Source organism: Thamnophis sirtalis, unplaced genomic scaffold (genome assembly GCF_051295495.1).
Source record: "Thamnophis sirtalis isolate CommonGarterSnake01/CBP01778 unplaced genomic scaffold, rThaSir2_p1.2 scaffold_2, whole genome shotgun sequence".
NCBI classification, from domain to species: domain Eukaryota; kingdom Metazoa; phylum Chordata; class Lepidosauria; order Squamata; family Natricidae; genus Thamnophis; species Thamnophis sirtalis.
This window is the reverse complement of record NW_028261382.1, coordinates 27349070-27377000: the sequence shown is the minus strand read 5'-3', so window position 1 is coordinate 27377000 and position 27931 is coordinate 27349070. Positions and strand designations below refer to the sequence as shown.

General features: G+C 44.3%; 1 protein-coding gene across 1 annotated transcript; it reads right to left on the bottom strand.

The window, feature by feature from the left end:
• Positions 1-271: 271 nt before the first annotated feature.
• Positions 272-26803, bottom strand: GLE1 (GLE1 RNA export mediator). Its single transcript, XM_087704553.1, has 16 exons — positions 26648-26803; positions 23587-23811; positions 21821-21937; positions 17288-17436; positions 17137-17197; positions 14679-14933; positions 13704-13935; positions 12189-12301; positions 11954-12023; positions 9791-9933; positions 7959-8149; positions 6413-6542; positions 6037-6141; positions 5420-5502; positions 2650-2713; positions 272-822 (listed from the first exon to the last, which is right to left on the bottom strand). Exons 1-16 carry the CDS (start codon positions 26744-26746, stop codon positions 754-756), a joined length of 2106 nt encoding a protein of 701 aa, XP_087560679.1. The 5' UTR covers positions 26747-26803; the 3' UTR covers positions 272-753.
• Positions 26804-27931: the final 1128 nt, after the last annotated feature.

The window sequence follows — 27931 nt, the reverse complement described above, 5'->3', positions numbered from 1 at the left end:
AGAGAAAAGCATGGCTCCAAGACTGATTTTAAACTATTTCCTTTGATTTCATGAAAATTAAACAGCCATCCAAGCAAGATCTTCGCCTTTTCCCATTCAATGGTTCTATTTTGAACGGGGTTGGGGGGGGGAATCTTACTTAAATAAATGCAAAGCTCTCTAAAACCTTTAAAAAAAAGAAGAATGAAAGCCACAAATCAATTCATGTTCTTTCAGTATTGCTTGGATGAACTCCACTCGGCTTGCTTTTTAAAATTAAAGGCAATCAACCGAGGCTTTTGCTGCAAAGCACTGCAGCGTTTTAATTAAGAATTAATCTCTCTTCCAAATTCAATCGCAGTGCTTCAGACACTGACTGGGGTTTTTTTCGTGGGTGCGCGTCAAAACTTCCGATGTTAATGAAACAGAGGAGTCCCTCAAGGCCACTCCAACCAATTTGTTTCTCTTGTCTTAGGAGAACCGGGCATGACACAGCAGGAAAAAAACCAGAAAGGGCACGCCCGCGTGCGACGAGGCGAGTGCAAATCACGGCGGAAAATCTTGGGAGAAAAGGTTGTTTTTTTTGACAATCGGATAAAAGCTGACGAGCCATTTCCGGATTCTGTCAAGAATCCAAATCTTTTCTGGTTTTGTTTTTGGAAAAATGTCTGCCTACGGACTTTTTTTTTAAGAACAAAAACAAAAGTAAACTAAAAACAAAGCGAGCTTTTCTTTCACCGTCTGTTAAAAAAAAATTGAAAAGGAATCCGAGCCTCACGATTTCCAAAAAGAGGATGGCAGGTATCCTTTGGGGAGAGGAATGGATTTTTGCTGTAAGCAATCCTGGGAGAGAAGAAAAGATTCTTTTAAAAGGAGGGAGGCGTTCGAACACAAGGGCGTAAACCCAAGAGCAATGCAAACACCACAATGCGGCAGTGAGGGTGCAAAGACCTATTTTGTGCTGCGTGGGATGGGGGAAGCGAGCCTAAGGGAGGTTTGACATTGATTCAGGGGATGGCTGGAGCAAACTGGATATCCTCAGTGTGCCTCGGGAAGGGATGAGAACGGAGAGAAGAGGAGGAACAGAGGGCTGACCAAAAAATAGCACAGCAGAAATGAGGATGGAGACTAAGAAAGGCTCCACAGAGAAGCTGGTTGTTGGGTGTGTGTGTGTGTGTGTGTGTGTGCGCGCGCGCGCAATGGTCGCTTCGGTCACATTCTTGATTTGAGGTGCTCTGTGAGATTGTGGTTTTCTCGCAGACGTTTCATTAGTCAAATTATTGGCCAATGATTGCTTATGATTGTTTCCTGATTATTTGTACTCTTAAGTCTATCATTAAGTGTTGTGCCTTATGATTCTTGACAAATGTATCTTGTCTTTTTATATTCACTGAGAGCTTCTGCACCAAAGACAAATTCCTTGTGTGTCCAATCACACTTGGCCAATAAAGAATTCTATTCTATATCCATATCCTAATCCTAAACCCATACTATCCTATCCTATATTCTATTCTATTCTATTCTATATTCCATTCCATTCTTTATTCAATTCCGTTCTGTTCCATTCCTTATTCTATCCTATATTCATAGCTAATCCTAAACCCATCCCATCCCTCCTGTCCTATCCTCTATTCTATTCTATATTCCATTCCATTCATTATTCTATTCTGTTCCATTCCTTATTCTATTCTATATTCATTTCCTAATCCTAAACCTATCCCATCCCATCCCTCCCATCTTATCCTATCCTCTATTCTATTCTATTCTATATTCAATTCCATTCTTTATTCTGTTCCGTTCCATTCCTTATTCTATTCTATTCTATATTCATATCCTAATCCTAAACCCATCCCATCTATCCTATCCTCTATTCTATTCTATATTCCATTCCATTCTTTATTCTATTCCATTCCATTCCTTCTTCTATTCTATATTCATTTCCTAATCCTAAACCTATCTCATCCCATCCCTCATATCCTATCCTATCCTCTATTCCATTCTATATTCCATTCCATTCTTCATTCTATTCTGTTCCATTCCATTCCTTATTCTATTCTATTCTATTCTATATTCATATCTTAATCTTAAACCTATCCCATCCCATCCCATCCCATCCTCTATTCTATTCTATTCTGTTCCATTCCATTCCCTATTCTATTCTGTTGACATCATCAGTGCTAGAAGGGAGTGGCCTTTGGGGGAGGGAGGAGGAATAGATAAGGGGTCCTTGGTGGTCTCTGAGCTTGCTTGTTTTCTTGCAGACATTCCATTACCCAAGCTAGTTAACATCATCAGTACTAGAAGGGAGGGGAGGGGAGGGGAGGGGAGGAGGGTGTGTGTGTGGTCAGTGGGGTTCTTGGTGTTCTCTGAGCTTGGTTGTTTTCTTGCAGGTGTTGCATTATCCTAACCAGGTAACGTCATCAGAGCTGGACTTTCTTGAATGGCAAAGGAGCCTCATGTCAGCCGACAATACTCTCACAAAGAGGAAACTTTGCAAGTTGTGTCCTCTTGGGCTTCCTAACAGTTGGGGGACAGCAGAGAGCTTTGTGTGAATAAAAGGCTGAGGAACTGGGGGCAACCGAAAGGGGGATTTAAAAACAACCAGCCAAACTCAGCTGTCTTTGTCTTAACTTAACCCCTCACTGAGGGGTTGAGAGAACATCAACTTACTTTTAAAAATTGCTTGAATCGTATGAGGGAGCCCATTTCCCCAGGGCTGGTAATTGATTCGATCCTGGAGGGAAGAGAAGAGAGAATTAAAGTAGAAGAGATAAGAAGATAAGAACAGTTAAGTTTGAATTCAGATATTGGGTCTTTGTCGGTCCTATTTTGGCAGCTTGGCCAATCATCAGGACTGAGAAGAATAACAAAGAACTTTTGAGACACACAACATCCCAGGGGGGATTCTCTATAAATCTTGGTGGGTGGGTGTGGAGTGCTGGCTTTGCTGCTGTAAGTGGGTTGATTGGCTGTGTGGTTGCATTTTGATTGGTAGATGGAGTTGATGTTTGTAGATTGGTCGGCTGTTTCATATCATCCTGTTTGGCTGAGGTGCTGGCTGTGTGTCTGTTGTTTTTTTGTGTTGTAACAACTTGGGGGGCTCGTTTGTTGACTAGGGCTGGTTTCCAGATTCTGATAGGCGGGAGGTATCACACGTTTAGTCATGATGTGGAGGTGTTTTCTATTTTGATAGCTTCCATAATTATTCTCTTGTTGAAGTGTTCTGTTTTGGAGATTAATTTGGTTCCTTCAAAATCGATTTCATGTCCTGTTGCTTTAAGGTGCTGGAAAAGGGAGGAAGTTTTTTCTTCTTTTCTGACTGCGTTCTAGTGTTCTGCGATGCGTGCATTAATTCTCCTGTTCGTTTGTCCTATGTATGTTGCAGGGCAGATTTTGCATGGTATTTCATAGACTCCTTGGTTTTCTAGCTGGATCTTGTCTTTGGGGTTTCTTAAGACATTGGCTATTTTTTGGTCAGTGCTGAAGGCTGTCTTGATATTGGGCTTGTGGAGAATTTTGCTGATTTTATCCGTGCTGCCTTTGATGTTAGATGCCGTTGTCCTGTTCTGCGTCTCGGTTCTACAGGGCGGGGCATAACCTTTTCCTAGGGGGTCACAGCAACACTTGTAATAACAACACAAATAATTCATACACCATTCGAAAGCCCATCAAAAACTGAGTTTATTGACACAATTTAATAGTCAGTATGACCACCATTAGCCCTTCGAACAGCATTCAAACGAGGTGGATAAGAACACAACAAATCTTCAAACAGTTCCGTTCGATTTTCCAGATTTTTCAACAGTTTCCAAATTCATTCTCAAAGTTTCAACCGAATATCGATTTTGACCTTGCTCCTGAATCATCAGAGCTTCCACTTCATCCTTAATTATGGCCCCAATGTTCTCTGCCGGATTGAGATCTGGCGAATTTCCCGGCCAGACGTCATTGCCCCAAAATTCGACATTGTTTTCCTTTAACAATTGCTGAGTCGCATTTGCACGCATGCAAGGAGCTTTGTCATGAAGAAAGACAGCCTCACCAACCACCAAGACATTGTCTGGATCACTGAGAAATGGAATGACATTCTCCAATAAAATTTTCTCACGGAAATAACTGCCATCCCAGGATTCCCCTTTATCCTTCAAAACCCAATGCAGTTTCTTGGCTGTGAAAATGACGAAAATCCCGATGCAAGTCGGATTGCGAACGATTTGTCGATATCGTTCATGTTTGGCGATGTCGTCGACGTCTTTAGCCCAAATTCGATCGTTCTGGAAATTCGGTTTTCGAATGGCATAAACGAAGAATTTGTCAGATGGCGCCAAATGAAGAAAATCTTCCTCGGTCCATTCAGACAACCAATCGCACAACCAAAGCCGATCTTGAACGTGTGTTTGAGTTTTCAATGGTTTGCAAATGACGTGGAATGGCTTCAAAACTTCTCGTTCTCGATATCGGCCGATTGTCCTTTGATCAACTCGTTTTCCACGAATTTGAAGGATTTCTTGGGCCACTTTTCAGTTTCCTTTTTGTTGTTTGCGACTGCCAGTTGCAATGATGGCTTTGCTTTCTTGGGACAGTTGCAGAGGACGCCCTTCTCCAAATTTTGTGAAACATTCTTGGGCTGTTTTGTTCCAATTATCAGTAACCCAATCCGGATGACGTTTCAATTTGTTTGCAATCCATTTTCGATTGATAAACGTCGCTCCAGCATCGCGAGCCTCTCGAAAGGCAATGCATTTTATTCTGTCAATGATCCTTTGTTCTTCCGAATCGAATTTTCCAGCCATTCTTAAAGCAAATTTAACATTTAATAGCTCATTCAATTCAGTTTTTTATGGGCTTTAAAATGAGGTGTCGCGGAAGTTGTAAACTGCTGTCGATCTTGCTGTGACCCCCTAGGAAAAGGTTATGCCCCGCCCTGTACATAGCCAACCAACCCACTTACAGCAACAAAGCCAGCACGCCACACACCCCCACCAATATTTATAGAAAGACAGCAGCTCTGATCACGCTTTGCTCACACAAACACGAAGCCGAAGGCACCAGCCTGAAGATGGCGAGTGGGACCTCGCTGAAACATTGCCAAGACAATCTCAATCTTACAGGGAAAAATACCTGAATGCAACAGCATACCTACACCCGTGAAAATCTATGAAAACAACAAGACCAGCATATGCTGATAAATAAATAAAGGGAGACTAGTATAGATCTATTTCAAGCTATTTAGTTCTCATCAGCCAGCCATACCCTTGCTGGGAATTGAACCTGGGCTGTATTACATTCAGCCTGGATGGCTCCCAGAGTGAGTCGATAGACAGAAAAGGGAAGCAGAATGCTCCCTCCCCTATTTGGGCATACCAGGGGTTGTGACACAATACATACATACATACACACACACACAAACACACACACACACACACCAGACTGACCATACCTAGGGAAATACTCTTCCTGGATCAGGAGAAGCATCTTCCAAAATTGCCCCTGGTACTGCTTCATGAGAGCGTTCCCACACACCTGAGGAACACAAAAGAGAAGAATTTCATAATATCAGAAAAGGAGGATACAATCTCCCTAAAACTTGATCCAAGGTAAGAGAGCGCAGCCATGTTAATTCATGTTAATTCACTGGGTTTTTAAGAAGAGATTGGGCAATTACTGTCTGAGCTGGTATAGGTTCTCCTGCTTGAACAGGAAGCTGGACTAGAAGACCTCCAAGGTCCCTTCCAGCTCTGATCTGCTCTATTCTCTCCTCTCCTATTCTAATTTCATTCCATCCCATTCCCATCCTGCACTCTCTTTTTTTCTCCTCTCGATTCAATTCTTCCTATTCTATTCTATTCTATTCCATTCCATTCTCTAGTCTATATTCTATATTCTACATTATATCCTATCTTGTCCTATCCTATATTCCATTTCATTCCATTCTCTATTCTACTCTACTCTCCTATTCTAATTTTAATTCATTCTACTCTACTCGATATATGAGAGCATAACTACTTATGAGCTGGAAGAAGGAAAAAGCCACAGAGAGACTGGAGCGCCACCTACCTCCAGGAAATCAAAGAGAATCGTTGCCGTCACATCTGCCAGAGGTTCCATGTTCAAAATCTGGGCCAGCCAACGCCAGGCATGGTTTAACCCGTGTGGGTGAGTCTAATGGGCAAAAGAACCATCAGCTCGCCAAATTTCTCTATTTTAACCCCCCCAAAAAACCCTATTTCATTTTCAAGCTCTTTTTTCGTACACCGCTTCCGTCCGAAGCAACCTTAACGGAGAGAATGAGATTTCTGAACTGATTCAGAGGCTATTAAGACAGGACAACGACACCCTGCTGCAGGGAAGGCGATGGAGGCTGCCAAAAGGATGGGAAAGCCCATCGTTCAGTTGATCAGCAATGAGAGGAGGCCCGTTCCCCCGCACTTACCCCTTGCTTATCTCGGTAAGGCCACTGAAGCTGCAGGATGGCTGCATAGAGTCGGATCATCCCAGACATCCGTTTGAGAAAGTTATCTTGCGGCTCAACTTTCCCGTCCTTCACTTGGTAGCCGAGTATCCTAAGAGAAGACGTGGAGATGAGTGGTGAAATCTATTTTTTTTTTACTATCAGTTCTGTGGGTGTGGCTTGGTGGGCGTGGCTTGGTGGGTCATGTGACTGGGTGGGCATGGCTATGTAGTCATGTAACTCTCGACCAGCAGGGAGGTGACACGCGGCTGGATCCAGACGATTGTCAACACCTCTCTCCGGGAGGGAATTTTCCCACTCCTCCTAAAGGATGCGGTGGTGAGACCCCTCCTGAAGTAACCTTCTCTGGACCCAGCCATTTTGAGCAACTATCGTCCAGTCTCCAACCTGCCCTTTGTAGGGAAGGTTGTTGAGAAAGTGGTGGCCTCTCAACTCTGACAGTCCTTGGATGAAACCGATTATCTGGATTCCTTTCAGTCGGGTTTCAGGCCTGGTTACAGCACGGAAACTGCTTTGGTTGCACTGATCGATGATCTCTGGCGAGCCAGGTATAGGGGTCACCCCTCTATCCTTGTCCTCCTTGACCTCTCAGCAGCCTTCGATACCATCGACCATGGTATCCTTCTGCGATGGTTGCGAGAGGTGGGAGTGGGATGCACCGTTCTTCGGTGGTTCTCCTCCTACCCCTCGGACAGGTCGCAGTCGGTGTTGGTTGGAGGGCAGAGATCGACCCCTAGGCCCCTTAACTATGTGGTGCCGCAGGGTTCGGTCCTGTCCCCCCTCCTATTTAACATCTACATGAAGCTGCTGGGTGAGATCATACGCTGGCACGGGATTAAATACCATCAATATGCGGACGATACGCAGTTGTATCTGTCCGCCCCGTGCCAACTCAGTGAAGCGGTAGAAGTGATGTGCCAGTGCCTGGAGGCTGTCAGGGTCTGGATGGGTATGAACAAGCTTGCACTCAATCCCGACAAGACCGAGTGGCTATTGATGTTCCCTCCCAAAGCTCCCAACAATCACGTGGCTCACAGCTGATCTGTACGATCATCGGAAGCTTCCCCCCCACTTTCAAAGCATTTTTCCCTACCTGTTTGCCTGAACCAGCAGGAAAAAAAATGCTTTAAAAAATGGGGAGTAGATTGGATGGATGGTATATATAGCATTTCCCCCCCTACCTATTCGCCTGAACTGGCAGGAAAAAAAATGCTTTAAAAAGTGGAAAAAAGTTAGCTATGCCCACCTGGTCACATGATCCCAACCAGCCACACCCACAGAACCGGTGGCAACAAAAAAAAAAGGTAGATTTCACCACTGCTTTAACCTAAATAAAACAGGTTTTATCGGGACAAGGAGTGTGCTTCCTGCTTTTGGGAAGCCTAGGTCAGATCTGCCGTAAGTCCCTTTTCGTAACTTTGAATGGTTGCTAAATGAACTGCCGTCATTTTGAGGCCCACCTACGCAGCTTCCCAACCGCTCGCCATGCTCAACCGAACGGAATCACCTCTGATACTCTTCCAGCGGGGTGCCTTCCTTCATCGCAGGGTAAAAGGGCACGGCGTAAGGGCACTTTTTATGTAAGTGAGCCAAGGTGAGAGTGCCCACCTTGGGGTGAAGCTCCCAGATGCCAGATGCCACCACAGCAATGGGGAATGCCGCTTCGTGGTGAGAGGCCACCTCTTCTTCGCCTTGTTTCTGAGGAGGAAAAAAAATCCCATATAGATCTTTGGGTCTGCGCTCAGTGCGCCAAAGAAAAAGAGAAGTTCACCATCACTCTCACTAAACGTGGGTTCAACATCGTTCTTAAATCCTGCCTTATAGGCAACGGTTTGTGCCCCTGCCTGCATGCAAATTATAATGTCAAGCTTCTTTTCCTCCCCCCCCCCTCCGCCCCCAGTCTGAATTATTCAGATTTCCTTCCCTTGGTTTAATCAATTATTTATTGAGCCGTGCAGGCACAGTGGTTAGAATGCAGTATTTGCAGGCGGGCCCTGCCCACTGTCAGCAGTTCCATCCTGACCGGCTCAAGGTGGACTCGGCCTTCCATCCTTCCAAGGTCAGTAAAATGAGGACCCAGATTGTTGGAGGCAAGAGGCTGACTCTGTAAAACCGCTTAGAGAGCACTAAAGCATTGTGAAGCTGCATGTAAGACTGTGCTCTGCCTGCCTGTCTGCCATGGTGGTTACAATGCAGTGTTACAGACAAATTCTGCCCACTGCCACCAGTTCGATTCGTTCACTTGGCCTTCTATCCTTCTGAGGTCAGTAAAACAAGGACGTAGATTGTTGGGGGGGATAAGATGCTGACTCTGTGAAGTTGCTTAGGTAAGGCTGCAAAGCACTGTGAAGTGGTATATAAGTCTAACGGCTATTGCTATTTATCTCTATATCTGTCGTCTGTCTGTCTGTCTGTCTGTCTGTCTGTCTGTCGGTCGGTCGGTCGGTCGGTCGGTCGGTCGGTCGGTCGGTCGGTCGGTCTGTCTGTCTGTCTGTCTGTCTATCTATCTATCTATCTAGAGTGGTGGTTACAATGCAGTGTTACAGACAAACACTGCCCACTGCCAGCAGTTCGATCCTGACTGGGTCAAAGTTGACTCAACCTTCCATCCTTCTGAGGTCAGTAAAATGAAAATCCAGATTGTTGGGGGGCAATATTCTGACTCTGTAAACCGCTCAGAGAAGGCTGAAAAGCACTGTGAAGCAGTATATAAGTCTCAGTGCTCTGGCTGTTTCTACCCCCCTGCCCTATCTATCTATCTATCTATCTATCTATCTATCTATCTATCTATCTATCTATCTATCTATCTCTCTCTCTCTCTCTCTCTCTCTCTCTCTCTCTCTCTCTCTCTCTCTCTCTCTCTCTCTCTCTCTATCTCTCTCTCTATCTCTCTCTCTCTATCTAATCTATCTATCTATCTATCTATCTATCTATCTATCTATCTATCTATCTATCTATCTATCATCTTTCTATCTATCTATCTATCTTCTATCTAACATCCATGGTGGCACAGTGATTAAAATACAGCTAACTGTGCCCACTGCCAGCAGTTCAATCCTGACCGGCTCAAGGTTGACTCGGCCTTCCATCCTTCCGAAGTCAGTAAAATGAGGAGCCAGATTATTGGGGGGCAAGAAGCTGACTCTGTAAACTGCTTAGAGAGAGCAGTGAAGCACTGTGAAGTGGTATATAAGTCTAACTGGTATTGCTATTTTTAAAGCAGTTTAAAAGAAGCCCCTGAGTTACATGACAATTTTTAAAACACCACCTGTATAATGACACGTTTTTGATCTGGAGAAGGGAAGTGGGGGAGACTTTTTACCGATATGACCTTCTTACCACAAACTTTTCAGCCAATTTGAAATAAACAAACTCCAGGCCTTCGGGGTGCTGCGTGACGGATATTCTATGACCCCCGCAGTGCACGTATTTCCCTGAGAGGAGGCTGTTGATCTTCTCAAAGATCTCCTTCAGTTGGGAACCTGTGAAGACCAGAAGAAAAAAGATACCCATGAGGAAAGCAACTGGCGCACGAAGCCACATTTTTATGCATTCGAAATAAGTGACGTTATGATATCCAAAGCAAGCAGTGGGGTGAAGAACGTGTGTTTTGGTGTTATATCTGACCTATATTCATCAAGGTCAGACAGGTGTACTCTTACCATTTTCTTGCCTATTTTAATTTTTATATCTGGCCTAACTTTTTAGTTAGGTTTTTGGTAGGTTGGGTTATAGTTGTTCTGATCGAATCTCCCCAAGAGCCTGAAGCAAACTCCTTGTCCCGACAAAAAAAAAAAAACCTTTATTAATTTACTGTGAATTCTGCTCATTCACCTCCAGCAAAGTCTTCCAAGGGAGGATTTACAGGCACAGACCTTATCTGGCTTGGAGAGCTGCCAGGCTGAGATCTGCAAAACTTGGCCAGGAGTCTCGGAGAGTCACGAACCAATGAAGCGAACTAATGGTCTCCTGCAAACTCCACTCCCCTTTCGCTCCTCTTTTATATCCTCTGGGAGGGGCCATTCATCATCCACCTGTGGCCTTATTCCCAAGTCCACCCTTGTTCTTTAGCTGTTCCCTTTGTCTAGCAGCTTTGTGCATGCGCACACTGGGAACAGGCTCCAGCTGTTCTTCTGCCTCACTGATCTCCGATTCTGAAGGCAGCTTATAACTGGCATACGGCCCTGGCTCCCTCTCTGCCTCTGACACAGAGCCCTCATCAGACCCCAGACTCCAGGACTGGCCCATGTCCCTCCCCAACCTCCTCACTGTATGAATCTGCCGCCAGCTCTGCTGGCCGCTGCCAGGCCACAATAGTTTCTTTTTGCGTGAAGAGTTAAAGAATGAGTTAAGCTGAAACCCTCTCTACGGCCTGTTATTTCCTTGCCATCTTCTCTCTTTAGTGGACTAACTGTTTCCTTGACTTTTTTCTTGCTATTTATATGTTGAAAGCAGCTTTTTTTTAGAATTATTTTTGATTTTTGTTGCAAGTCTGTTTATTCTGAGCCTTTGCTTTCCCGACTTTGCAGATTCGGACTATCTGCTTATATTTTGCCTTAGTTATGTGTCTCTCTTTCCATTTTTTGTACTTATCCTTTTTGTCTGTCAGTTTATCAATGTTTTTTGTGCAACCATGTTGGTTTCTTCTTCGATTTCTTGTTTTCCTTTTTCAGTGGTATTGTGTTGGGACTTTAATGATCTTATTTTTCAGTGCTTCCCACCTTTTCTTGAGTTGCTTTCCCAGTTGGGATTTTTATCCTAAATTACTTTAGGAATTTTTCTTAGGCTTTCTCCGAGTTTGTTAAAATTGGCTCTTTTAAAGTTTGAGACACTGGTTGGTGTTTGCATTATATCGAATTCCAATATGTCACCCAAGGTTCTGGCAATTTCAACTCTTTCTATCACTTCTTCTCTATTAGTAAGAATTAGATCCAGTATAGTTTTTCCTCTAGTTCTTTCCTCTACCTTTTGAATGACAGTCAGCTAAGTTGATTCGGAATCTGTTTGATTTTCCACCAGCTGCAGAGTTTCTCTCCCAGTTGATATCAGGGTTGATAAATAGTTGAATAGTGATTAAAGATAAAGGTAAACGTTCCCTGTTGTTCCTGACTCTAGGTGGTGGTGCTCATCTCCGTTTCAAAGCCGAAGAGCCAGCGCTCCTGAAGACATCTCCGTGGTCATGTGGCCGGCATGATTAAACACCGAAGGCGCACGGAACGCTGTGACCTTCCCACCAAAGGTGGTTCCTGTTTTTCTACTTGCATTTTTTATGTGCTTTCAAACTGCTAAGTTGGCAGAAGCTGGGACAAGTCATGGGAGCTCACTCCGTTACGCGGTGCTAGGGATGCAAACCTCCAAAACTGCCAACCTTTCTGATCAACAAGCTCAGCGTCTTAGCCGCTGAGCCACCGCGTCCCTTTTTGAATATTGATTAGCAGTTGGATTAACCGCTAATTATTGCGATCAGTAGCCTTACATGGAATAAGCAGAGCTGGGGCTCACCTGCAATAGTAGAAATCTGGCTAACAGGGATGGTGGCAGCTTTCTGCAATTCCATTTTGATTTTTTTCTCCTGAAAAAAAAAAAAAGAGGAAAACATTCAGAAGCTGAGCTTAGTGCAGTATTCAAAAGTTCGTGGTTTTTTTGTACAAGCACTGGCTGGGGAATTTTGGGAGATGTAGTCCACAAGCTTTAAAAGTTGCCAAGGTTGGATACGCCTGTTCTAGGAGATTCTTACCTGCAGGTCTTTGCTGGTGGCCAAGTGACTGAAGGAAGCCACACACTGTTCCGATTCTTTCTGCAGCTCTTGGTACCACTTCATGATGGACGGGTCTGCCTTCACCTGAAGCCCTGGAGACATGATAACAAAGCAGATAGGAACACTGAAAACTAGTACCGGCATAGTATACTATACTAGTATACTATACTAGTATACTATATGGCAGTGTTTCCCAACCTTGGCAACTTGAAGATGTCCGGACTTCAACTCCCAGAATTCCCCAGCCAGCGAATGCTGGCTGGGGAATTCTGGGAGTTGAAGTCCGGACATCTTCAAGTTGTCAAGGTTGGGAAACACTGCTATACGGTATACTAGTACTTATAATTGACTTCAGGAGGAAGAGAGATGTACATTTACCATTGTACATAAATGGTGAGGAGGGGGAGAGGGTTGGTAGTTTTAAATTTCTGGGCATTTATATCTCGGATATAAATATATCTATCTATTATCTATCTATCTATCTATCTATCTATCTATCTATCTATCTATCTATCTATCTACCTACCTACCTACCTACCTACCTACCTACCTACCTACCTACCTACCTACCTACCACCTTTATCTCTATATCATCTATCATTGCACTTTACATGGGGCTGCCCTTGAAAAGTGTTCGAAGACTTCAGCTAGTCCAGAATGCAGCCGCACGAGCGACTGTGGGTACATCTAGGTACACCCACGTTACACCTATCCTCCGCGAGCTGCACTGGCTGCCCATTGGTCTCCGGACTCACTTCAAGGTGCTAGTCGCTACTTATAAAGCCCTACATGGCATCGGACCTGGGTACCTGAGAGACCGTCTCCTGCCAATTACCTTCCAAAGACCAATTCGATTGCACAGGCTTGGCCTTCTCCAGGTTCCATCTGCCAGCCAATGCCAGCTGGCGACCCCCCGGGGAGAGCCTTCTCTGTTGCTGCTCCGGCCCTCTGGAACGAGCTCCCCGTGGAGATCCGGACCCTTACTACCCTCCCGACCTTCCGTAAAGCTACTAAGTCCTGGCTGTTCCAGCAGGCTGGGGGTTGTTGAAGTACCCATCCCTGTTTCAATTGTGACTGTTGTGGATTTTTAATATTGTTTGTATTGTCTTATTTTATTCCCCCCCCCCCCTGTTTATTGTGAGCCGCCCAGAGTCCTTCGGGAGTGGGCGGTATACAAAGCCAATAAACCTAAACCTAAACCTAACCATCTCTGTCATCTATCTGCCTGTCTGTCTATCATCATCTATCCATCCATCCATCCATCCATCTTATGGGGAGAAAATGACCCTTTTTCCAAACTGACCCTGTTCAAAAAGACCCTGCCAGGAATCTTAAAAGTCACTGTCCCGGAAAGCATGAGATCAGGGAAAGGAGACTTCAAAAGAGTAGTAACATTTAAGAAAAACCACCACCGTGGAGAGGATGATGGGAGATGTAACCCCACTCACAGCTGGAAGATGCCAAAAAAGCAGAGGAATTGATTGAATGTTTTACCTCCAGCAAGCTTTCCGGAATCCAAAGGCTGGGATTTTGCCAGATCCTCCTTCTGCAGTTCCTCTGTTTTTTTGGCCTCGGCTGCTGCCGCCTCAGCCGTAGCCAACTTCTCCTCCTGCTTCTTCTTCTCTTCCAGGGCGAGAGCAATTTCTTGCTGCATGCCAGACAGCAGTTGGTGCATCTTGAGCAGGGCGTGATCAGCGGAAGCCACATCTGCCTCGGTGGGGAAAGCCTGTTTTTTGGGAGGGGGGGGAAACCCCATCAAAAATCAGAAAACCAGTTGGGGGATATCAAACGATGCTTCGACGGAAACTCTGGGCATGATCTGCCAAGTTTCTGGAAGGATGCCGGCTGGATCTGCATTTCCAGATGCCCGAACTGATCCAATTCCTTTGAGTGCCGGCATTAATGAAAGGTTTATGAATCAGTTCTCATAGATTACTGTATTTTTCAGAATATAAAACGCACCGGAGTATAAGACGCACCAAGATTTTAAAGGGGTAATTTTTTTTTTAAAAAAAAAAGTTTTGGCACCCTGCAGGCCTCCTGAACCCACTGCACACCTCGCTTTTTGTGAAAAACGGGGCATGCAGAGAGTTTGAGAAGCCTGCAAAGTGCTCCTGGGGGGGGGGGAGGGCAAAAACGAGCAAAAAAGGGCCCATTTTTTGCCATAAAAAGGGCATGCATAGTCTTTAGGAGGCTTGTAGAGTGCTCCTGGAGGCTGGGGGGAACAAGTGGAAAACAGCCCGTTTTCTGCTCATCTTTGCCCTCCCCAGCCCCCAGGAGCACTCTGGAAGCCTCCTAAAAGCTATGCACAGCCATTTTTGCAAAGGGGGCGGGATTTCGGTAGACCAAAAAGGCTGTATTCAGTGTATAAGACGCACCCAGATTTTCACCTTCTTTTGGGGAGGTAAAAGGTGCGTCTTCTACTCCAAAACAATACGGTAGGTAGATCAGGAGTGCTAGTGCTATTACCTCATTGGCCATCCGGACTAAGGCCGACACCTCTCCGCAGAGGTGATTGCCACGGGTGTTGTAGAGTGAGAAGTCGATGGCGGGCAGCTCTTTATGCCTGGCGTTGAGGCCAATCTGCTGGTGGATCTGCAAAACCTCCTCCTGGATGGCGTAGAGGCGGCGCAGGCGTTCTTGGCTCTCCTCCCGCCGCTGGCGCTCCAGGTCCTCCTGCCGTTGCCGCTGCTGCTCAGCCTCACGGAGCTTCCGGCTTAAAAGCTTTGGGAGGGAAGCAGGGAGTTTCCGTTGGGGAAATGGGGATATCAAACGCCAAGGCTTCCTCTCACCTGTGCCCAGGTAACGTTAAGCAGCACCAGGAACATTATGGAGGGCTCCTTGGTGCTCTCTGAACCTGGTTGCTTTCCTGGCAGACGTTTCATTACCAGACAAGGTAACATCATCAGTGCTAGGAGGAGTGGAGTTTGAGGGGGAGGAGGAGGAGGAGGAAGACGACTGTGGGATTCTTAGAGCTCTCTGAACTTGGTTGTTCTTTTGCAGACATTTCATTACCCAACTAGACAACTTCCTCAGTGGTAGAAGGGAATGGGGATTGGGTGGAGGAGGAGGAGGGGGTGGAAGAGGAGGAGGAAGATGACTGTGGGGTCCTTGATGCTCTCTGAGCTTGCTTGTTTTCTTGCAGACGTTTCATTATCCATCTAGATAACTGCATCAGTGCTAGAAGGGAGTGGTGTTTGTCAGGAGAGGGAAGAGAGGAGGAAGAAGAGAAGAGGAGGAAGAGAAGGAAAAGGAAGAAGAGGAGGAGGGAGGAGGAAGACTGTGGGATCCTTGGTGCTCTCTGAGCTTGCTTATTTTCTTTCAGACACTTCATTACCCAACTAGATAACTTCATCAGTGCTAGAAAGGAGTGGGGTATGCAAGGAGGAGGGGGAGGAAGAGGAGGAGGAGGACTGTGGGATCCTTACATCTCTCCGAACTTGGTTGTTTCCTTGCAGACGTTTCATTACCCAATTAGATAATCATCATCAGTGCTAGAAGGGAGTGGGGTTTGCAAGGAGGAGGAGGAGGAGGACGACAACAACGACTGTGGGATCCTTACAGCTCTCTGAACTTGGTTGTTTTCTTGCAGACGTTTCATTACCCAACTAGGTATCATCATCAGTGCTAGAAGGGAAGCGACTTTGCTCTTATTTTATATACTGGGTGGCCTGCCCTGGCAAGAAACACTCCAACCAAAGAACTTCCAAGACTCCCACCAACACCAGAATATCAACTGAGAGCTTCCTTCTTTCTGTCTCTCTCTCTCTCTCTCTTTTTCCACAGCGTTAAAAATGCAAAGATTTAATAAGGAAGTAATTAAAAATTGGTGTGAATGTATATGTGTGTGTGTGTGTGTGTGTATGTATATGTATATGTATGTGTGTATGTGTATGTATGTATATATATATATATATATATATATATATATATACATATATATATATATATATATATATATATACATATATATATATATATATGTTATATTTGTGCTGATAAATAAATAAAGGGAGACTAGTATAGATCTATTTCAAGCTATTTAGCTCTCATAGGGTATGGCTAGCTGATGAGAGCTAAATAGCTTGAAATAGATCTATACTAGTCTCCCTTTATTTATTTATCAGCATAAATATAACAAATGTAACAAAAAGGCAACAGTAAAAAATATTGGGTTTCTATCTGAATGGTCTCTTGTGACGAGCCGAAGACAGAGAGTGGAAGTGTGACCTTCCTCCCATATTTGGGCATACCAGGGGTTGTGACTTTAAGTATGTATGTATGTATGTATGTATGTATGTATGTATGTATGTATGTATATGAAGTGACTATTCAGAATACCTTGTTGAAAAATGAAGGAATAACATCTCTGTTTGAATGCATGATGTACAAGGACAATAATGAACATAAGCATACTCAATAGTTGATTGGTGGGATTATACATAATTGAAAACAGTGATACACAAATATAAATGGTTGGTAAATCTCTTTCATATCGGGATCTGTGATTATATAAAGGTATATTGTTATTAAACAGACAATCAAGAATGTAAGGGAATTAGGTTTATTAAAAAAAATATTATACACTATACAATGAAAGTGAGGTATTTAGTTATATTAGATGGAAAATCTGGGATTGTAAATGTAATTGAGAATATGGATGCAAAAACACATGTAACCAAACCACATGCTGTATGTAATGGATGAGAATTTTTCTTTGTGTTGTTTTTCTATGTTTAAAAATAAAAAGAATTGCAAAAAGAAAAATGCAGAGAGAGAAGAGGTGTATGGTTGCGAATCTCTTCAGATCTGGGTGGGAAACACCGAGCATCCTTACAGCTGAAGAGGGGCAAAAAGGTTGAAACTGCAAGACCCTCTCCCCACCCCCCACCCCCGCCTGGCCAATTTCCCTGGCTGCTTTCCTTACTTTGGCTCTGCGCCTATGCTCCTCCTTCAGCTTCTCCTGCTGCCCTTGGGCTTCTTTGGAGCTGGAAGGAAAAACACACAGTCCCGAGATTAAAAGGAGCCCAGGTGCGATGAAGGGCTCGACCCGGCAGGAGAGGCCGCCAGAGGCTCACCTGTTCTCTATCTCTTGCTGCAGGTGCTGGTACTCCTGGTGCTGCTTCAGCTCCTTCATCTCATCGAAGCGCTTCAGCAACTCGCTGGCCTCCTCGGAGGCCGCCTTCACCGCCTGGTCCTGCTGCTCCAAGCGTTGATTCAGCTGTTCCTGCAGGAAAACAGGAGAGAAACCGGGGTGGATATAAAAACTGGTGTTTTTTAAAAATAAAAATAAAAAATTTAAAAAATGATTTAAAAAAAAATTAAATCACATCTTTTTTTTTATTTTTATCAAATTTATTTTAATAAAATGCTTTTGGAGTAAAAAAAATCTATCTAAAGAGTGTTTTCTATTTAACATGCATTAAAATTTTAGCTGATTCGGCATGAAATGGGAGCTTAGTAAGGTAGCGTGAGGCTTTATATTCTGCAATATTTACATTCTTGGTCAACTAGTTCAGTGCAGTGCACTGATGCATTCACCAATTTCACAGTAACCATGTGTCCTGACCCCCCCTCCATACGGTGAAGATTACTGCTAGACAATTTATTCACAGTAAATTAACACACCAACAAGACTTTGGCAGCAACCCAGACTTCCAAGATAAGAAATACACACGAGAGCTTCTCCAGCGTTAGTATATTAGTTGAATCCTGCAAACAGCCTCCTCCCAAAGTCTCTTCTTATATACTATCTTGGGAGGGGCCTAATCACAACCACCTGGGTCCAATTATCTCCTTTGTCTCCTTAACTGCTGCCTCTGCCGAGCGTCCGGGACCAATTCCCTCTGAACCTCATCACTGCTCAAAGGCCTGAAGTCATGGGCACGCTCCCTTTGGCTTTCACTGCTGCTCCATGCCTCAGGTGCTTCCTGGTGGCCAACCAACCTCTCTGGTCCCTGCTCAAAGTCTGAACCCTGTCCAGGGTCCTCCACATCTTCCAGAGCCGACTCATAGGGCCCCTCGCTATCGGAGTCTGTTTGCAGCTCCGACGACTCCTGCTGGGCCACAACACTATGAGATAAACCATGAAGCAAAGTGCAGGAATATTCCCTTATCCCCTTGTTTTGCAAATCTATGTACAGTACAAACTGCAAGATGGTTTGAAGAGAAATGCATCTGTGCCACCAGGCTCTAAGTGTGAGTGCCAGGCCTGCAGTTTTCTTTTGGGTCTTTGGCCTGCCACACTTTCTACTATTCTACTATGCCTTTTTTATTGTGGAAAAATGGGAGGGGGGGGTTGTATGGAGTTAGATGATATGTAGCCGTAACAACATTCTTTCTAGAAAGCCAAGGTCATCCTTTGTCCCTGCACCTCTGCACCTGACTGGAACTGGATGGGTGTAATCTGTCTTTGTGGCAGTGGAAGATTGGATCATGGGGTGGACTTGTGGAGGGGTGGGGGGGCAAGATCTTGGACTTTCAACTAGGTGGGGAAAACCCAGAAATTCGGGTTTTCCCAGATGTGCCAACATGGCTCTCTTCATAAATTGGAACTTTGAGCAATACTTTGCCTTGGACTCTGATTAAATTTTGGATGCTATTTGGAACCTGGACAGTGAGGAGGAAAGGCAAGCAGTAAAAATGGAAGTGAAACCTTCATTCAACTTATAAATATAATATTAAAGAGCACCTGTCACTTCAGATCCAACATGGCAGCCCCATCCACTCACCTGTTGCCAGCCACGTACCACAATTTGTTATGTCCCTGCTGCATCACCAGCCGTCCCATTAAAAGGAACGAGACTGTCGGTGAATCAACAGCAGCTCAGAGGAGCAGCCGCTGCGGGACAGAGATGACCGGTGCTCTTTAAATATGACAATTTAAATCGAGTTGATGTAAATGAAGCCTTTTTACTAGTGATTTAAATCGTGATTTCAACTGACTTGATTTAAATCAAATCCACCCGGAGAGAACACATTTTGTTTTCTGTCCCTGCTAATTGGCTACCATGACTCAATCAGCCGGAAATAGAGAGGGAAGGGAGTGCTGTGGTTTGGTTTAAGAGCACTGCACCCAGGTTTTCTCTCTATCTCTATTACGAACCATGATGGTGCAGTGGTCAGAGTGCAGGACTGCAGGCTACTTCTGCTGACTGCCAGCTGCCTGCAATTTGGCAGTTCGAATCTTACCGAGCCGAGGTGGCGCAGTGGTTAAATGCAGCACTGCAGGCTACTTCAGCTGACTGCAGTTCTGCAATTTGGCTGTTCAAATGTCACCGGCTCAGGGTTGACTCAGCCTTCCATCCTTCCGAGTTGGGTAAAATGAGGACCCAGATTTTTGTTGGGGGCGATATGCTGACTCTGTAAACCGCTTAGAGAGGGCTGAAAGCCCTATGAAGCGGTACATACGTCTAACTGCTATTGCTATTGCTATTGCTTACCAGGCTCAAGGATGATGAGCTGAGTAAAATGAGGATCCAGATTTTTGGGGAGCAATAGGCTGGCTCTGTAAACCGCTTAGAGGGGGCTTTAAAACACTGTGAAACGGTATATAAGCCTAAGTACTATTGCTCTTCCTTCTTTCCTTCTTTCCCTCCTCCCTCTCTTCTTTCCTCCCACCCTCCCTCAGCCTTCCAGCTCTCCGAGGCGGGTAAAATGAGGACCCAGATTGTTGGAGCGCAAGAGGCTGACTCTGTAAACCGCTTAGGGAGGGCTGTAAAAGCACTGTGAATAAGTCTCTATAAGTATATAAGTCTAAGTAGAGGGAGGGAGGGAGGGAGGGAGGGAGGGAGGGAGGGAGGGAGGAAGCAAGGAAGGAAGGAAGGAAGGAAGGAAGGAAGGAAGGAAGGAAGGAAGGAAGGAAGGAAGGAAGGAAGGAAGGAAGGAAGGAAGGAAGGAAGGATTGTGGTGTCACAGTGTTTGGAATGAAGTACTGCAGCCTAATTCTGTTATTGCCAGTAGTTCGATCCTGACCAGCTCAAGGTTGGCTCAGCTTTCCATCCTGGGTCAAATGAGGATCCAGATTGTTGGGTGGAAAAGGCTGACTCTGTACATCTCTTAGAAAGGGCTATAAAGCAGTGTGAAGTGGTATATAAATCTAAGTCTATTGTTATCTATCTATCTCTAAGTTTGCCATCCATCCATCCATTCATCTATTTATCTCTATATGAGCCCAGTGGTGGTGCAGTGGTTAGAATGTAGTATTACAGCCTAATTTTGCCCACTGCCAGCAGTTCGATTCTGACCAGCTCAAGGTCAACTCAGCCTTCCATCCTTCCGAGGTCGGTCAAATGAGAACCCAGATTATTTGAGGGCAAGAGGCTGACTCTGTAAACTACTTAGAGAGGGCTGTGAAGCACTCTAAAGCGGGATATAAGTCTGAGTTCTATGGCTCTTGCTATCCAAACTTCGTCAGGGAGGGCAATACTCCAAGAACTAATCTTAAACTACATATAAAAACAGCAAATAATGCTTTGCCCACATGGAAAGGATGACTTGGGACATATCATACAGGGCAAGATAACAGCAACAGCAACAACAACAACAACAACAACCGAAGCATACAATTTATTGATATCACTGTACCAGGAGACGCTAGAGTCGAAGAAAAAGAACTGGAAAAAATGATGAAATATTGTGACCTGGCCATCAAAACTACCCGATTATGGATGAAACATATAACAGTGATACCCATTGTCATCGGGGCACTTGGCACCATGTCCAAGAATTTTACAAAATACATCAAGAAATTACAGCCTCCTGCAGTAACACCAGCGGAACTGCAAAAAACTGCGCTACTCGGAACACCGTATATTTTAAGAAGGTCCTTGGTTGATTCCTAGGATGCTGGCAGCAACCTGTATCAATCATCAGCACCAGTCAATGGTATTTGTGATGTATTTTTAAATGTTCAGTTGACTGAGTTTCATGTTTACTGACCAAAAGAGATAATGATAAGCCAAAGAACACGATGCAGCCCCAGAAGAAGATGGAGAGACTACATTAAGGACACACAACAAGAGCTTCAATTAACACTGGTTGAGACCGCCAGAAGAGCCACAGCATTGTATCTCCCTTGATACCTGAAGTGATAGAAGAGGAAGGAAAGAAGGAAGGAAGGAAAGAAGAGGGGGAAGAAGATGAAGGGATAGGAGGGGGAGAAGAAGGAGAAAAAGAAGAAAGAGGAGGAGGGGGAGGGGGAGGAAGAGGAGGGGGAGAAGAAAAGAAGGAGAAGGAGGAGGAAGAAGGAGAAGGAGGGGTGAGTAAGGAGGAGGAGGAAGAAGGAGAAGAAGAAAGAGAAAGAAGAGAACGAGGAGGAAGGAGAAGGAGGAAGAGAAGAACAACAACAACAACCAAACAAATATGGGTATGAACCAATCTAGAGGACCCTCTCAATTACTGACCCCATTCTGAGACCCCTAACCAGTTGCCATCACTGCCATTTCAGAGGGAAACCTCCCTTGTTCTCCCATTGAAGTGAAAGGTCTTAAGCCAGTGACGGTAACCAAACACGAAGGCCTTAATCCTAATTATCCCTGGCTGCTTTCAAAACAACACTGTATAGTTAGATAAGCTTCATCCGATTCCGCCCACCTGGCCGTTGCGCTCACCTTCCCTTTCAGCTTCTGGATCTCCTTGTGCAAATGGATGAGGCCTTCAACTCCTGTGCTTTTGGAGGGGGGGCTCAGAGGGACGGGCTCCGGGTTGCTCCTCGCGGGACTCCCTTTCTTCCGGGACCATGGGAAACAGAAAAAGGCAAATGAGAGGTTGGACTTCCCACTAGGGGCTACGAAAACACAACGTTCTTTTTTCTTTTTAAATAAGAAGCTTTATTTTTCCTTCTCATATCTATCTATCTATCTATCTATCTATCTATCTATCTATCTATTTATCTATCTATCATTCACAATTAATATACATTCACAAATTATTTATATTTTATTACATATACAAATTATACGCATTCACAAATAATATACATTCTCACAAGTACTGTCGATCTTTCTATGTTATCCTTTAACATTTATCACAATTCATTTCAAAAATTAAAAATATAATCGGGGTCGTTTTCTTTCCATCCCAATAAGTACATCCATCTTATTTTACAACAACTCTACTACTTCTTCCATCCTCCTTTTTCTCTCTTCTTTCCGCCTCTTCTCTCTTTTCTTCTTCCCTTCCGTCTCCCCCACTCCTCCTCTCTTCTCCCCCCTTCCTGCCCTCTCTCCTACTCTTACTACCCCTCCCTTACTTCCTCTCCTTTTCCCTTTCTTCTTTCCCTCTCCTTTCTCCCTCTTTCCGTTGTTGTAATTACATAGTCGCTCTGATGGATTTTCGGGGTGAAATTCAAGCAAAGTCTGTTCCATATTTACATAAGTTCCACCTATGTCATCTTTTAACTGTATATTTGTATATTAAGAAAACACAGGATTCTTGAAGGTGAATAAGATCTAAAGTCCTCTGATGCAGGTCTGATACGAGATCAATCTGCAAATTTCTAGCCGCCTTCTGGGAAAACAGTACATCTGTATCAGTGAGACATAGGACATCTGTATCAAAGGGAAGCGGTGGCTCAGTGGCTAAAACGCTGAGCTTGTCGATCAGAAAGGTTGGCCATTCAGCAGTTTGAATCCCTAGCGCTGCCTAACAGAGTGAGCTCCTGTGACTTGTCCCAGCTGCTGCTAACCTAACAGTTCGAAAGCACGTAAAAAATGCAAGTAGAAAAATAGGAGCCACCTTTGGTGGGAAGAGAACAGCGCTTCGTGCGCCTTTGGCATTGAGTCATGCCGGCCACATGACCCTGGCGACGTCTTCGGACAGCGCTGGCTCTTCGGCTTTGAAACGGAAATGAGCATTGCCCCCTAGAGTCGGGAACCTACCACATTAAACAGCAAAAACTAAAAGGGTTTTTTTTATGAGGAAAATACCATATTTTTCGGATTAAAAGATGGAGTGGAATATAAGATGCACCATGATTTTGAGGAGGTAAATTTTTTTTTAAAAAAGTTTTTGCACTCTGCAGGCCTCCCAAACCCTCTGCACGCCTCATTGAAGAGTGCTCCAGGGGGCTGGGGGCAAAAACAAGCAAAAAACAGCCCATTTTTTGCAAAACAAAAGCCATGCAGAGCTTTGGGAGACTTGTAGAGTGCTCCTGAAGGCGGGGGGACAAAAAAATGGCCTGCTTTTTGCTCTTTTGTCCCTCCCCAGCCCTCAGGAGCACTTTGCAAGCCTCCAGACCCTCTGCACGTCCATTTTTGCAAAGGGGGTGGGGTTTTGGGAGGCCAAAAATGTTATGTTTTCACCCTCTTTTTGGGGGGAAAAGGTCATCTTATACGAAAAATATGACAGTTATTGTAAAAAAAGAACAAGGCATTACCTGGGCATCAGCAGGAGCTTCTGTTAAAGAGGGTAGGGGACTGCACTGATTGACAGGAGAGGCATCGGTCCTTAAAGACAAACCATGGAAAAGGGATGCTCCTTCAGGAGTGGATTTTGCCACAAGAGGTGGGTCTGACTTTGGAGAGCGGGAGATGATTTTTTCAAGCACCCAGCCTGTGTAACGGGACAACACCGGAGGGGATTTATCCTCTACCAAGATGCTCTGAAAAAGAACAAAATGATATATAAAGCAAGGGTGCAATGTCCTGTCCTTACGCCTTAATCCACACCGCCTTTTGCTGCTCTCCGGGAGGTGCAGGGAAGGCGCCCTTGAGCGGGGAACGTTTGAATTTTAAAGGAGAATATTTGTAGCTCAGGGTTGACACAAAGGGTCCTTGGTGCTCTCTGAGCTTGGTGGTTTCCTTGCAGATGTTTTATGACCCAACTAAGTAACATCATCAGTGCTAGAGAATGTCTTCAGTGCTAGAAGGAAAAGGGGGGTGGGGGGCAGTCACAAGAATATAAACTGAAAGCACTCCTTACTAGCACTGATGATGTTACCTAGTTGGGTCATGAAACGTCTGCAAGAAAACAAACAAGCTCAGAGAGCTCTAAGGACCCCACAGTCCCCCCCCCCTTTTCCTCCTCTCCGCAAACACCCCTCCCTCAAGATTTAAATTTGCTTCCAAAACAGAAACCGCAATGGATGGAATAATAGGTGGAAAAGGCTCAACCTGACACCTCCCTGATATACATTCAGAGGAAGTCCATTTTATTAAACAATTTAAATAAATGAATCCATTTTGTAAATCAGACTTGCTAAAATGCTGTTTTATTAGGGCCAATTTCAATGCAATAAATTTTAGCCTTTTTCGTGGGCGGGATTGCTGCGCTGGGCTATCTGGGGAGAAGTTCCCAATTTGTAGAAAGAAAGACTCACCTCTGCAAAATCTATCATTCTAATTCTAATTTGGGGGGGGGGGGAAACCGGAATAGAATAAAATAGAAGAATTACAAATAGAAGAAATAGAAATGAAATGAAATGAATAGGAGAATTAGAAATAGAAATAGTAGAAACTGAAATGGAATCAATAGAATTAGAAATAGAAATGGATGGACTGGAATGGAATACAATACAATAGAAGAAAATAATTAAAGATAGAAATAATAGAAATAGGAATGAAATGAATAGGCAAATTAGAAATAATAGAAATAGAAATAATAGGAATGGAATGGAATACAATAGAATAATTAGAAATAGAAATAATAGAAATAGAAATAGAAATGAAATGAATAGAATTAGAAATAATAGAAATGGAATGGAATAGAATAGAAATAGAATAGAAATAGAAATGAAAAGAATAGGAGAAACAGAAATAATAGAAATGTAATGGAATAGAATAGAAATAGAAATGAAACGAAAAGGAGAATTAGAAATAGTAGAAATAATATAAATGGAATACAATAGAATAGAATAATTAGAAATATAAATAATAGAAATAAATAATAGAAATAGAAATAATAGAAACAGAAATGAAAAAATAGGAGAAACAGAAATATTAGAAATGTAATGGAATAGAATAGAAATAGAAATGAAATGAATAGGAGAATTAGAAATAATAGAAATAGAAATAATAGAAATAGAAATAATAGAAATAGAAATGAAATGAAAAGGAGAATTAGAAATAATAAATAGAAATAATAGAAATGGAATACAATAGAAGGTTCCACCACAAATGTGCGCACAACAAAAGCGCGCCTGACTAAACCGCGGTGTCTAAAGCGCAGTGACAAAACCGCACGACGAATGAGTGACTAATTAGCCCTAAAGCGCGCCGACAAAAGCGCGCCGACAGAAGCGCGCTGTAATGTAACCCTCAACCTAACCCTCAACCTAACCCTCAACCTAACCCTAAACCTAACTAAAAATCTTACCTTAAATGAAATTGCGCTTCTGTTGGCGCGCTGTTGTCGGCGCGCTGTTGTCGGCGCGCTTTTGAAATCGCGGTTTTAGCACCGCGGTGTTGTTGGCGCGCTTATGATGTTCGCGCTTTTGACGGGTCACGCAATAGAATAGAATAATTAGAAATAGAAATAATAGAAATAGAAATGAAATGAATAGAATTGGAAGTAATAGAAATGGAATGGAATAGAAAATAGAATATGTTTATTGCTCAAGTGTGATTAAGACATATACAAGTGTGGTGCGAAAGCTCTCACTGTACATACAAGCAACAAGTGATAATCATAATCCTAAAATACAATAATCATAAATCACAGATACAACTACAGCTAGTCCTCAACTTACAACATTTAGTTGTTCATTTAGTTACCGTTCAAAGTGACGGCAGCACTGAAAAAAGTGACTTTATGACCCTTTCTCCACCCTTATGACCAGTGCAGCCTTCCCAGTTGCTTGATCAGAATTTGAATCCTGGGCAACCGGTTCACATTTATGATGGTCGGTGTCCCTGGATCACGTGATCCACTTTTGCGACCTTCTGACAACCAAGGTCAGTAAAAGGGAAGCCAGACATGGTGACTCATTTTATAATGGCAGTGAGTGATTCGCTTAATGACTATGGCAAGAAAGGTCTCAAAATTGGGGAGGGGGAGACAAGAACGCATTGACATCAACGTTGGGCTCCATTGTGATGTAACTCAAGGACTTTAGAATAAAAATAATAAAAATTGATTAAATTTATATGGCGCCTGATTGGTCGGAAATTCAAGGAAGAAAAATTGAGGGTGAGGGCTGCAAGGAGAAACCCCCCCCCCCATTCTTTTTGCAATTACACTAAAAGGGGAAAGGGTGTCCTCCTCCCTGCCTGCTGGACCACTCTACCCATCATCCCCAGCTAGGACAAGCAACAGCATCGTTCCCCGCAGCGAGGGAAGGGGGCTGGAGGATGTCACCCCCCTGGACTTTGGTGGGGATGGAGGTGAGGAATCCAACTCCCATCACGCTCTTCCCCTCTAGGATAGAGGCCGATGGGAGTTGTAGTCCCCCAGACCGGGAAAAGAGAGAGAAAGAGAGGAGCCAGGGCGAGGCGGCGCACCTCCTCGAGCGGGCTCCAGTCTCGGCAGTAGCGCAGCCGCCCTTTGCGGGTGTTCCGCAGGGCCTCGACGGTCTCCATCCGAAACTGCTCCGACGGCATGGCGCCGAAGGAAAACAGTGGTGCCAAGCAGCGCCGGGCCCACCCCGCATCACTTCCGGCGATGGAGGACGGAAAAAGAAAGGTGGGGTCCGCGAAGCTTTAAGAAGGCGCCATAGACTTCCGCTCTGAGTAATATAGACTTTTGAAGTGTAGAGGGACGCTCGCGTTGATAATTCCGGGTCGATTCTCCGGAGCTTCTCCAATCGTGCTTTTTCCAAAAGGCTTTAACACAGGGGTGTCCAAACTTGGGAACTTTAAGACTTGTGGACTTTAACTCCCCGAATTCCGCAGCCACCTATGCTGGCTGGGGAATTCTGGGAGTTGAAGTCCACAAGTCTTAAAGTTCCCAAGTTTGGACACCCCCGCTTTAACAGTAACAGAGTTGGAAGGGACCTTGGAGGTCATCTAGTCCAACCCCCTGCTCACGCAGAAGACCTATGCTAGAGATTCAAACCGCCGAACTGCCCACCTTTCTGCTCGACAAGCTCCTGTTTTGCTTCCCATCCAAGAAGCTTCATGTAAATCCTTCCCATGAATGGCAAGGAACAATGGATGGAAACTAACCAAGGAGTGAAGCAACTTGGAATTGAGGAGAAGCTTCCTTAACAGTAAGGATGATTAACCAGTGGAACAGAGATCCGGACCCTTACCACTCTTCCGGCCTTCCGTAAAGCGACCAAGACCTGGCTGTTCCGGCAGGCCTGGGGCTGTTGATTAAAATCCAGCCCCACGTGATTTAATGGATGATTTTATTTTAATAATTGTATTTTTAATATTCTATGTTTTTGCTTTTGTTGTGAGCCGCCCAAAGTCCCTAGGGAGTGGGCAGCATACAAATTTTATTAAAGTTGCAAAGTTGCTTGCCACCAGAAATTGTGGGTGCTCCATCACTGGAGCTTTTTAAAGAAGAGACAGTCACTTATCTGAAATAGCATAGGTTCTTCTGCTTGAATAGAGGGCTGGACTAGAAGACCTCTAAGGCTCCTTCTAACTCTGGTTCTGATTCTGGTTCTTCCAATTCCCACCAATAAGTAAGAACTGAAGCTTCTAGGACAAGAAGCAAAATGTTTTTAAAGAAAACAGAAACCATTCAGAAAAATCAGTTCTGGTTCTCGCATTGAGAATCCCAGCTATGATTAATAGACTTGGAGGATAATGCTTACACATGTGATGTTTATAACGTTT

Bases quoted from the DNA above. Each gene is read 5' to 3' on its own strand.
- GLE1 (XM_087704553.1), bottom strand. From the start codon at position 26,746: ATGCCGTCGGAGCAGTTTCGGATGGAGACCGTCGAGGCCCTGCGGAAC. The intron at 8,150-9,790 runs GTAAGAAGGTCA...TTTCCTCCTCAG, and splicing joins AATTGGCTGAAAAGTTTGTG to AAACAAGGCGAAGAAGAGGT. The intron at 6,543-7,958 runs GTGATTCCGTTC...GTCTTCTCTTAG, and splicing joins CCGCTGGAAGAGTATCAGAG to GATACTCGGCTACCAAGTGA.